This window comes from Pectinophora gossypiella, chromosome 28 (assembly GCF_024362695.1).
Source record: "Pectinophora gossypiella chromosome 28, ilPecGoss1.1, whole genome shotgun sequence".
Lineage (NCBI taxonomy): Eukaryota > Metazoa > Arthropoda > Insecta > Lepidoptera > Gelechiidae > Pectinophora > Pectinophora gossypiella.
The window spans coordinates 251,969-264,981 of record NC_065431.1 but is presented as its reverse complement, the minus strand read 5'-3'; the positions used below and the strand labels follow the sequence as shown (position 1 = coordinate 264,981).

The following is a 13,013-nucleotide window of genomic DNA, read 5'->3' as shown; positions in this document are numbered from 1 at the left end:
AAGTGGTATTTTCAGTCTGAATATTCCTGAAATTTTTTGTGTGTTTTTTAATTATTTTCAATTCCATACTTTTGCGACAGAAAATTCCACTTGATATCATCTCAGAATCATGGCCTCAATCACCCCTCAAAGTTTTCGTTACGATGTCAGTTGTCACTAACACCCTGTATACATTCAATAAAATCTTGTCAAATTAAGAAAGAACAAACAAACACAAACAATAATCCCCCCTCCCCCTAAACAAACAAAACAACAAAAACAAACATTAAATAAACAAAAAAAAAACAAACAAACAAAAGAGGAATTAAGAAAGTACGCATCGTCTTATCACGTATATTAGCGCGTTTTACGTATATTAATACTATGGTTCACATATCAGCACCAATCGACAAAACGACATAATTATATCGACAGAATCGATAAAATGTTCGTGACATTATTTTATCACGTCGCGCGTGTTAGCCCCTACAGAGCACTTTAATTAGCCGGGTAGAGCTCTCAGCGTTCCCCATTTGTCCGATCAAGTAGTGAATATCGTCTAAACTTCACTAGTCGGTGCTAAGGATCATAACGCAGGTATGGTAATGTGTTGGTATTTTTTTATAGTAGATATTCATTAAATTTATTGTCTAATTAAAATGTGTATTGTTGCATCTACCAGCCACGTTCGTTCGCGTCACCTCTAAAGTCTAGAGGATGATGAATAATAAAAAATTTTTTTTTTTTTTTGAAAATTTTATTATGCGTGTCCCGTCTGTCGCGAAAGAGCGAGCGAGGTACAGTCCGAGCTCTCTCCCCTTTCTTTTTCAACGGATAAGAGAATGACAGGTATAACTTAAAATAAAATTAGATGGCGTCTGCAGGAATTAGCACCAATGTCGATTTGGTTACGAACGTGGCTGAAGAGGATAAAACGTCAAATTGTCAAACAAAACCTTGAAATAGACACGCTAGTTTTAATCCAGGTAAAAACTGGTCTCAATTTTACCCGAAATAAAATTAGTAGAATTAAATTGAGGTTTTCTTGAAGGAAATCACATCACAACGTGATTTTTCAAAAAGTCGATTACGTGGTTTGCACTAAGAGTCAAAATGTCTCATTTTGAATAGACAATAAATTCAAACGTGAAGCCGGACGCAGCTCTATCCAAAGATGTGTTTAAGCAAAGGACTGTTAGCTGTAGTAAGATTGGAATAATTCTCTTTGGGGCTGGGGGTCTAAAAAGGCCACATTGAGCATTTAACGTGAAAAGCAAATTTGCTATTTGACATTTACACGCGTCATGCATGTCACACAATAGGTTGGTTTCCAACTAGTCAAATCAGTTACTTTTTACTAAACGTCAAAACACGAAATTACTATGGAATTTGTATGAAAAAGCACACTGTGACGTCATAGAAAACCGTGATAAAATGTCGGATTTATTACATTTTTCTTTATTAAAATTCGTAAATAAATTAAATAGAAAAAAAAGAAAATGTTTTTCGTTGGTTTTAGATCTGTTTTTATTTAGTAATCTGAATTTTATATTTTTTTCTGGAACCTAGTACACCCAATTTTGCTTTTTTAATTTTTTTTTCTATTTTTTTTTTCTTATAAAAAACAATGTTACTATATAACACTGGAATGCAGACATCGGTAAACCCGAAAAAAAATGTTGTTTGTCTAAATGAAATGCTTAATGTGGCCTTTTCCGACCGCTTGAGCTGTGTCGTGTCGGCGTGTCTACTTAATGTAATCTTGCCAAATAATGTACTTAGATGTAGAGTATTTTGTAATAAACATCTTTATAAGAATACGTTATCATATAGAGTCAAGGGAGTTAAAATGGCCACATTGAAGCAATCCATCTAAGAAAGCAATATTGCTATTTGACATGCGCACTTACTTTTATACGCGCAAATGTAAAATTGCAATATTGCTTTCTTAGATGGATTGCCTCAATGTGGCCATTTTAACCACCAAGTAATGTATAATCTGGTCAGGTTCTATTGTCTTTAGAAAATTATGACCCTGTCTGTAATAATTAGTAATTTAGACTCATTGACGTCGTATAACAAATAGACAACCAATCTCTGTAAAAAAAAGTGTCCACGGCGCGTCTTGTCACAAGGGATGGCGTGTAACGACACTGTACAACCGATATTGCACCTTATTTGCACATCCATAACATCTTAATTTGAGGGAACGAACTTATACTATCTACGGTCAATACACTTTGGTACCATGTCACATTAACTTTTACAAATATGTTAGTGCGACAGAGTCCTAAAGTGGGTACATTATATTGCTTATGACTGTACATAACTTAATGTATAAGTATTTACAACACGTTTCGGACGCTTTAGAAAATCTCCTTATCATAGTGTCTATTTGTTTATAGGATGTCAGTGGTTAGACTGCAGTGATTCGAATTCTGTTTTATAATTTAAAAATTAAATGATGAATTTAATTACTTGTAAATAATCATAATTACAAAAAGTCAAATAACCTAACTTAAAATTACTTAACCTAGAACCCACTCCGTGTCAAACCTGGCCCAAAAGTGCCCTTGACACTAGCAGCGTTACCGCGCTGGGTTGCCACGGACAAGCTTTGAGCCAAGTAAGACCCGGAGCGGGGGTCAGCGGGGGTTTTATAATTATAATTGTGTCTTGCCGCGGTATTGTTAGATATTTTATTTAGATATGTCTACCTAAATTGACATATGTATAAGTATCGTAGATAAAGCACGTCATGCAGAAAAACCGACGAAAAAGACGCGAACTTAGCTGTACTTTCATACGCAGCGGTATCATCATCATTAGAGCCACGCTCTTGTCGGTGTAGTATTCTCCATGCTACTTTTTTAAGGAAAAATAGGACAGTGGTTTCCCTCTTGCCTTCCCGCAGTACTCTGACGCGAATGGGATGGCGCCCAGAGTAGTCTATTTCAAAGCCGTACTAGGACTCTTGTCCTCCGCCTCTGAATAGTACTGACAGTTACTGCTGCCCTCTGTCAGGTTCCAGGTTACATTTAATGCGGTACAAAAAATAAACTAATATTGGTACCGTCATGAGTATTAACATGTAAACATTTTGGTACCATGTGTACCACTCCTATCCACGTGTCTGTGTGACACAGCAGTAAATAGATTCAATAATAAAATTGTCAAAAATTGCGTAGGTACGGGCGTCTTAGCATCTACAGCGCGTGGTGATTCGTAACGCGGTCGGGTTATACAACACATGTTGCCAGTTCGTCGTCTAATCGCGTACTACGGAATCTCAGAGCATGCATCGCCATTTCTGTTCTAATTTTTCATGCCACTTTTGGAGCGTTCAAATTCAAGCTACGGTACTTATATATAAATGTATGACTATTCCAAAAATTGCAGCCATTTTATTATTTATAAAAAATGTTTCTACTAAAATATTATTTTTAAAAGTAATTGATGTTTACAGGGACAAATAATTGTAGAGCCAAAGATATAATAACCTAGGTTTCGTTCGCTCTGCTTATTTAAAGTGATGATTTGTTTGTTTAAAGTAAGTCAATTCCTTATAGGTCTTTTACTAAGTACTACAAAATGTTAGCGACAAAAAAAATATCAAATAATGAGGAACTTGGCAGGTCACGTTCTCCAAAAAAAAAATTAGATGGCACTGTACAACGGTGCCTTCGTTTAACCTTCTAATTGCATGAATAACGCATCTTTTTTTTTCTTTTTTCTTTTTTTTTTGGCTGTAAATGATGACCCTTGTTTTTACATTATATTTTTGAATAATTAGGTAGGTGCCCGAGCAATAGGTAATTATCACGTGAAAGGTATTCAGCGCCATCTATATATCGTCACTGAAAAGGCAAAATTACGTAAGCGCCAAAATGCCATTTCAAGAAAATGTCGTTTAAAGTATTTTTTCGTTTTTCTACTGTAACTTTTTACCCATAAATCCAATTTAGATGACGTCAATGTAAGTCTACATTGTTTTTCATTTTCTATATTTAGCAATACATATTATAACATGGACTGCTATTTTAGGATATTTTGGCGCTTATGTAATTTTGCCTTTCCAGTGACGATATTTTTTGGGGACCGTGCCTTAGAGATTCCCTTATTGTAAAATAATTTTCAATGTACTGATTCATAATCAGAACAAAATGATAATTATCGCAACATGCCCAAAGATATGCCAAAACTAAAATATTACATTTTAAAATACTTACTTTTGTTAATTAAGTAATTGTAAAATTATTGATTTTGTGGGTAGCAAAAATTTTTTCGTATAAAAAATGTATTTTTCGATGTAACGGGAAATACAATACAATACTTATATAATAATAATAATAATACGAAATGATATGTGGATATGAATTTAATATAATAGGCTATGAATGAAAACATAGGGAATAATAAATATTATTAGTGATTAAAACTAGGTTGGGTCTAGTCTAATGCATAGGTTTTGTATTTTACTAAGTCAAAGCTCAGTGTAATAATTATTATTTAATTCTTACAGAATAGAAAATAGAATATAGTAAACGTATTTAAAATAATATTAAAATTATTGCAGTTCGATTTTTCAATCTCATTCCGTCATTTTTTATTAAGTTAAATTACGGAACCATAAAATTTCGGTACTGGTTTTTTTTCACACTTTTTTGTTGTTTACTACAGGTTTAATGAATGCAATTTACCCGGGCACCGACCCCGTCGGCGTGGTCGACGGTTACCCTCATTCAGCGCTTATCGCTATCGACCAACTAGGATCGATTAATTCTTTCAAATATTATCCTCTCAGACGACGACCTGAGCCGAGGTTCGCGCCCAACTGGGCACCCTTAGGTCTGTTGTCTTAAATTTTGTACCGGGTGAGAACTCTCAGCGCTTTCCCTTTCTCCGGCCAAGTAGTTAATGCGACTTGCCGCAAATCTACAATAATTCACGTCAAAAAGAAATGCAATATCTTTAGATTGGTTTAGAAATCCCGGAATATAAATCTCTATATACTTAAATTTTTGTACTTCGCCGTCTGTAAAAGTTTAAATTCACCGAATTTATAATACTTATTTATTTTATTTAATTATGCATTTATTTCAGATAGTATTTTATTAATAATATTAAATTATTATCATAAGTAATAAATAAAATAACAATAATAATTTTAACGAATTGAAATATGGGTACTTAAATAGTCAAAATATATAAATGTATTTTGAATTTTCTTAATTTTAAATACAGTATTTTAATACATTTTAGGTTAGTGTGCCATTTTTTTTAATGCTGCTATTTTTTATTAGTTCCTAGCACAGCCAAGATGGCGTCAAACGATATATTATTTATATATAATAATGTTTTTTTGTTGATTATTTTAAGAAATTGTTATTTTTCGTAAGCAACGAGTAATAATTATTAAGTTTTCTTTTTAAATTATTATACCTTGAGTATTTATGTTTTTATTTTATTTAGCAATGAAGGATTCTTTTTTTATTCTTTTTCGTAGCTGCTGGATAGATGGCGCTGCTCTTGGTAGGTTGCTTCAAGGAACGAAGCGTTAGTTATTTCTGTTTTTAAAAACATAAAATAAAACGAAACAAAATGAAACAAAACTTTTTTAAATTAAAAGTAAAAATAGTTCTCAATAAATCGATAGATGGCGCTTAACGAACTACGTTATTGAACCATTGACAAGATGCCACAAACTAATAAGAGATTGGTTCCTTTTTTCCTTGTTATTTCTTTACTTTCAGAACATAATCATTATGGCGTATACGTTTTGTTTTATGTTTTCAAAAACAGAAATATTTAACGTTTCGTTACTTCCAGTAACTCGCCAAGTTCAACGCCATCTATCCAGCAACTTGGAAAAATAGAAAAAAAAGTAAATGCGCAAATTTCAACATTCAAATAGCAATATTGCTTTTGTAAATGAATTGCTTGAATTTGGCCTTTTGACTCCCTGATCGTATAACAAGGCCAAGGTTTAAATAGGCCACATTGAAGCAACGAGGGACTTTCTAGGCTACGTTCCCACAAAAAAATATATATGGCGCTGTAATTGTTGTCTTCGTTTATCCTTCTAATTTCACAGACATATTATGCATCTTTTATCTTTGTTTTTGGGTATAAACGATGACCCTTTTTTACACCCAGGCACAATTACATCTTCCACCCATTATTATTCTGATCCAAATAAAGAGAAGCAATATAGGTAGCAACATAATTCTATATATAATCTGATCCAAATGTCAAGCAACAATTAGTTTTATATGTATGCCTCTGTCAATGCATTATGTTTTTGACTAATTATGTATTTGTCATTGCTCGGAAATGAGAAAATAGGTAATTATAACGTGAAATCTGTACAGCGCCATTTATATTTATTGGGGGAACGTAGCCTGTAGAGTCCCTAATTAATTTAAAACAGGTATTATTTTAAGCAAACTCAACAAATGTCAAATAGCAATATTGTTGCATGGCGTCTGCAGGAATTAGCACCACTGCTAAGTTTACAGATAATAAAATGTACTTATTCAATGTACTTGATTTAAAATGTTAATGTACTTGTAATATAACTTGTGACTTGTACGCCATTACTGTAAGGGTGACTGTATTTGATGATAATAAATATATATGGTTCTTGTCGTGGTCTTCGTTGTTTAATTTTTTATGCCATACATACAAACATATTCGCACCCAACTGGACAGCCTTAGCACACCCCGGACACTTCATACAAAAATCTCATTCTTACCATGAGCCTAACACGTTAAGCCGTGTTGTCACTTGGCAACATCTGTGCAACAAGTTGCCCAATGTGTTCAAAGCGCGGATCTTTTGTTTAACAACGTGGTCTGTCTACGCAACGGTGTAGTAAATACTACACGTCTGTCGTCGACAACTGTCGTACAGAAATGCAAGGTATAAGGAAACCGTATGCTCAAAAGTCATGTTACATGCCGGAGTCCCACAAGGCTCCGTCCTCTCCCCTTTACTATTTTCATTATATACTAGTGACATTCCCAAATCCCCTAATACTGAATTAGCTTTATTTGCGGATGATACAGCCATCTATTCTTCGTGCCGTGGTCGAGTTATGATGACCGGAATCCTCCAACGCGCGGCCAATGCCTTGGGCAAGTGGTTTCGCAAATGGAGAATCGAGGTAAACCCGGAGAAAAGTGCAGCGGTGTACTTTTCAAAGGGCTATTATAACACACCACGGTCACGCCGTCAACTTAAAGTCATCACGATGTTTGGCAAGCCGATCCCTTGGGAGGAGCAAGTCAAATTTCTCGGCGTAGTCTTAGATAGACGTCTTACTTTCAAGGCCCATATCAAACGTGTGCGCGATCGCGCCGCGTTTGTAATGGGCCGTCTTCATTGTCTCCTTAACAAGCGAAGTAAATTGTCCCTTAGGAATAAGGTGAAAATCTACACGACTTGCATCCGTCCGATCATGACCTATACAGGGGTGGTTTTCGCTCACGCGAGTCCCTCTCAAATTCACCGTCTACAGGTAATACAAAATCGTTTCATGCGGAAAGCCACGGGAGCTCCGTGGTTCCTTCGCAATGAAAATCTGCACATTGACCTAGGTCTGCCAACCATTGCCCAATGGCTCAAATTAGCTTCCAAACGTTTTTTCGATTCTGCTCCGCACCACCCAAATCCCCTGGTAGTTGCGGCTTCCGAATACATCCCGCTTAGGGACGGTACTGAAAAGTATCGGCGTCCGAAGGACGTAATATACGATCCCGACGACCCGATTACTCTAGCCATAGAGGCAGCCAATCAGCTCGCGACACCAAACACTTCAGGTCCCCGATACCGACCCCGCCGGCGTGGTCGACGATTTCCTTCATTCAGCGCTTATCGCTATCGACCCACTAGGGTCGATTAATTCTTTCAAATATTTTTCCTCTCAGACGACGCCCTGAGCCGAGGTTCGCGCCCAACTGGGCACCCTCAGGCCTGTTGTCTTAAACGTTGTACCGGGTGAGAGCCTTCAGCGCTCCCCATTTGTCCGGCCAAGTAGTTAATGCCATCTGCGGCAAATCTACAATAAGTCACGTCAAAAAAAAAAAACAACAAATCAAAAGTCATGTCGGAACCCAATTTTTCACGAAAAAATCGTATAAAATTTCGCCACCAAACTTGAAATTTTGAGATTCAGAGATTTGAGATAATTGTGTGAAGTGTTCGGTGACATTAAGTCAAACAATTGTTGTCATAATTTGCACGTTTTTCTTTTCCCCAGGTTAACAACAAGGTTAAGGTTAACGTCGTGTTTTATAGGGAAGTCAAGGAATTGACTTTTGATAGACTGGAATGGAAAATGCTACACCGACAAGAGCGTGGCTCTTAATTTGATGATGATGTCTTCCCCGCCTCCGTTGTCTAGTGGTTAGAGCGTTAAGCTCACGATCTGGAGGTCCGGGTTCGATTCCCGATGGGGACATTGCATTGTCGAAATCACTTTGTGAGACTGTCCTTTGTTTGGTAAGGACTTTTCAGGCTTGAATCACCTGATTGTCCGAAAAAGTAAGATGATTCCGTGCTTCGGAGGGCACGTTAAGCCGTTGGTCGCGGCTATTAGCCGTAAAAACACCTCCACCAACCCGCAGTGGAGCAGCGTGGTGGAGTATGCTCCATACCCCCTCCGGTTGATTGAGGGGAGGCCTGTGCCCAGCAGTGGGACGTATATAGGCTATTTATGTTATGTATGTCTTCCCCAGACGCAGACTTCGCGATAGCCAACGTGCAGTGTCAGTACGACAGCCCGTCGGACACGGAGTCGGACGGACGGGCCGACCGCGCCGCCGTACATGTCGGCCGACCGCCGGACGACCACACGTACGACACGCGCGACGAACCGCCCGCATTTATAATACACCACGTTGCTAGCGTGAGTATCGAGTTTTTTTTTAATTAATAATTTCTTTTTACATTTTTTAATTTAATAATAATAATAAATTTTATTGACAAAAAACTGGGTACAATTCTTTCCTTAAACATAGCTTAGTATTAAACACAGATATAAATAGGTTGGTACCATTGCTGACTAAGTATAAAACTCAGAACAATAACTAAAGCATAGAAGGAAGGCTAATATAGCAACAGAACTCTATAATTCTGCTCTACTTTATCTTACGGAACCGGCGTAATGTTAGACAAAGACGCATATACAAAAATTGTTTCGTAATTTCGTAGGTTGTCACAAGTTTTTCATTGCCTAGTGTTGGGTTTCACTTTAGTAATATGTCGATAAAATTAAATTTACTTACAATTAATGTCGATAAATTTTTTTTACAAGATTTCTTTTTGTAGGATGCAATTATCTTCTTCTTGATGAAAGGAGACTCTGTCTCTGATAGGTAAGTATCTAACCATTTTTGGATTATATTGTCTGGTTTATATTAGTTTGGAGCTGCAGCTCACATTCAGGAAGGAAAGAAAATAGCCAACTGTTATCGTTTCATCGGTAAGTATTTTGTAATATTCGAATTTATTTATGATGTCATCCGCCGTGCACTGGTGTCGATCGACGTGCCGTGCAAATTGGAACCGCCGCCGCCGGGTCTAAGCCGCACAGACGGTAAGAGGCCCGATGGGGTCACGCCATAGACATAGAAAAGAGTATGGACTGGAAATACCTACAGAAAAAACGTGCCACTCTGTAAACATAAAATGGCGGTCTTTACTAGGGCTACAAGCTGTTTCAATACTAGGATTACCATACTCGTACCTACTAGATATAGCATTATACTTAAAAAAATACGGCATACAAGTATTCATAAGAGAACAGAAAGGGAAAGTAAAAGGTAGGTAGGTGGTGTACTGTATCTTTCGTGTAAAACTTGTAAGTATTGTATGTTGTGTGCAATAAAGTATATTTGTATTTGTAAAGGAAGGTTTAGTCAAGATTTATCTAAGTCGCTTACACAAATCTATAACATTCATTACATTCTTTATTGGGCGCAGTTCGTATCAACCTGGAGTGTTGGAGTAGGAGTAAATAAGAACAGGAGGTAAAATGAAATATAAATTAGATCGTAAATCTGTTCATTTTCATTAGCAAGTATTTATTTAACACGTTATTAATTATGTACATTATATTTACAATAAATACAAATTTATTAATTTCTAAACAGTGTCAATTTGCTTAGAAACTGTCTTTGTGACACCCTGTCACATTGTTTTTTTTTTTTTCATTAAGTCGTTTGATCTTGAGGCGGGACTTGTTCAGCTTTTCTTTTAAATTTTTCATCTCGTCTTCTTGAACTGACTGAAATAAAGTTTAATAATAATGTTAAAATAGTATATGTACAAAATAATCTATAAAAATAAAAGTAAAATATATCTGATTTAAGTGCATTGTGCAGCTGGTTGAATTATACACTCTATATATGTATATCATGTTAAAAATATAAAAAAAGAAAATTATTTGATATACCTTTTCATGTAAATCCAGTCGACACTTTTGGATTTAATATCTGAAATCAAAGATAATAATAATTTACTTATATAAAACGTGTACAACTCATAATTGTTTAGACATAAAACAACTACAGACTTAGTATATACTAAGTTTATTAAGTACATAATCATATGTAGTTGAATGATAGATAGTATAAACGTGTTGTGAATGAATCCGCAGTAAAATGTTTCGAGCAAATACGGCTGTACTTATTTGGAATCCAATTTCGTCTATTAATGCGAATTATCCATTCTTTCTCTTTGTTATCGTCTACAGGAAATCTAAAAATTAAAAGTATCGATAATTTTAGTACATCACTATGGACAATCAACATAACCTCAAATCAATTCCGTATTCATCGATGAAACGTATAATATAATGGATATCTCAAATATTTTATGCTACAAATCTATTCAGCAAAACATATTACTTTCCTAAAATTGTTCAGCAGTTCACATTTCACTAGAAAATTACAAAAAACTTACCGATGAAACGACAGAAGTTGTTGGCTATTTTCTTTTCTTCCTGAATGTGAGCTGCAGCCCCATACCACACAAGACATAATGTCACACAGTCGAGACACTCAATTATTTGATATAAATAAAAGTTTCTTTCCATTTATTTGGAAAAATATTGTTAAATTATCACTTAAAACAATCTGAACACAAGACACTCGTAAACACAGTTGACGCGACCGTGTCAAATAGTTCGGTAAATATAAGTAAAATCTTCTTATGTATGTTACTATGTATTTGGCCGAGTTAAAATGAGTCCAATAGGTCCAAATGACATTTCATGTTGTGACAACCTCGGAAAAAATGAAGCAAAGAGCGAATCATTTGTCCTTTTCTCACTCATAGTTTGTGTCGTAAGCTAGAAGAGAGCCGGTTTATAGTTTCTGAATTCTTATTTTAGCCTTCCTTCTATGCTTTAGTTATTGTTCTGAGGTATAAAAATACTTGTATTACAGCCTATATGATGTACGGTGACTCATTCACCGTGCAGGCTGTCAGGTTGTGGAATGCATTACCAAAGGGCATTCGAGAATGTGTCACTGTAGGTAGTTTCAAAAAAAGTTTAAAGAACCATTATTTAAGTCTGAGTTGCATTAGTTGTATATATATATATATATATATATTATAGGCATAATATTGATTGTTGTAGTATTTTTATAGTAGTATAATATGTAAGTCTACTTAAATTTATTGTTTATATTTTTATTGTGTTATTATTATTATTTTTTTGTCTTTATATTAGTAAGTATAATTGTTCTTGTAATTTCATAAGATTTGTACGCGTATGTAGGTATGTCTATCTGTAGTATTATACACTGCATGTATCCTTATCGTAGTAGGTCAGCTGGAAGAAATCTCTTTTTTAGAGATAAGCTTACCTGTACTGTCTGATTTCTTTGTGTGTTTCTTTCTGTGTTCTATTGTGTACAAATAAATAAATAAAAAATAAATAAAAAATGATGCCTCTCTCCTGGATATTTATGTTATGTTAAGCAAGCTAGATCGAAAGATTTAAGTAGTGCGTTTGACCACGAGCCATCCTGGTTTTACCTAAGCTTTTTTTTTTGACGTGACTTATTGTAGATTTGCCGCAGATGGCATTAACTACTTGGCCGGAGTGGTTTTAAGCAGTGATTTAGTGTAAGGTGGAGCACGCAAACCATGTTTCCGTGTTTCAAATTCAAATATCTTTATTCAGTAGGTAACATAATTACACTTTGAATCGTCATTTTTAACATAACGAACGTCTCATTCGCCTAAAGCTACTCGAAGGTCGTAATATACGATCCCGACGACCCGATTACTCTAACCACACAGGCGGCCAATCAGCTCGCGACACCAAAACAAACAAAACAAGAAACATTTATTGAGACCAAACACCAAACACTTCAAGACCCCGATACCGACCCCGCCGGCGTGGTCGACAATTTCCCTCAATCAGCGCTTATCGCTATCGACCCATTAGGGTCGATTAATTCTTTCAAATATTTTTCCTCTCAGACGACGCCCTGAGCCGAGGTTCGCGCCCAACTGGGCACCCTCAGGCCTGTTGTCTTAAACGTTGTACCGGGTGAGAGCCTTCAGCGCTCCCCATTTGTCCGGCCAAGTAGTTAATGCTACCTGCGGCAAATCTACAATAAGTCACGTGAAAAAAAAACTAAAACTACTGCAGCTTTTCTCAACCTGTGTAGCCGGGGAAAAGAAGCTGCAAGAAAAACCTCGACACAGGGCCCTAGACGTTGTTTTTATCAGTGTTCTCTCTCTCTGTTTAAGAGCTGCTTTCTTGTCGGTGGAGTAATCGCCATTCCTCTCTTCTTCCCACCAAAACCTTCACCTCCCGATACGACACGACCTGCACCTTCTCTTTTATTTGTTTCATAAATGTTATCCTAGGTCTACCCCTTCCTCTCTTCCCTTCAATTTTTCCTTCTATAATGTTTGTTTTATATGAATCGTGTCGTATCAGGTGGCCAATCATATTTCCTCTCCGGTTCTCTATAGTCTTCAATATGGTTTATCAGTGTATAAAGTCTAAAAT

The 13,013-nt window shown here is 36.0% G+C and overlaps 1 protein-coding gene and 1 long non-coding RNA gene across 4 annotated transcripts in view; one reads left to right on the top strand and one right to left on the bottom strand.

Moving 5' to 3' along the window:
* Window positions 1-13,013, top strand: part of LOC126379175 (uncharacterized) — a 56,874-nt gene that overhangs the window by 40,250 nt on the left and 3,611 nt on the right. For 2 of the 3 annotated variants that reach the window (XM_050027846.1, XM_050027847.1), the window contains exon 8: window positions 8,719-8,888. In XM_050027846.1, the coding sequence (XP_049883803.1) occupies window positions 8,719-8,888 (170 nt within the window). Of the gene's footprint in view, window positions 1-3,003; window positions 4,393-8,718; window positions 8,889-13,013 lie in introns of those variants that run through there. The other variant, XR_007568274.1, reaches the window with a different exon arrangement.
* Window positions 10,080-11,409, bottom strand: LOC126379320 (uncharacterized). The gene is made up of 3 exons (XR_007568313.1): window positions 10,946-11,409; window positions 10,437-10,476; window positions 10,080-10,268 (listed from the first exon to the last, which is right to left on the bottom strand). It is a non-coding gene; the product is annotated as an uncharacterized LOC126379320 (long non-coding RNA).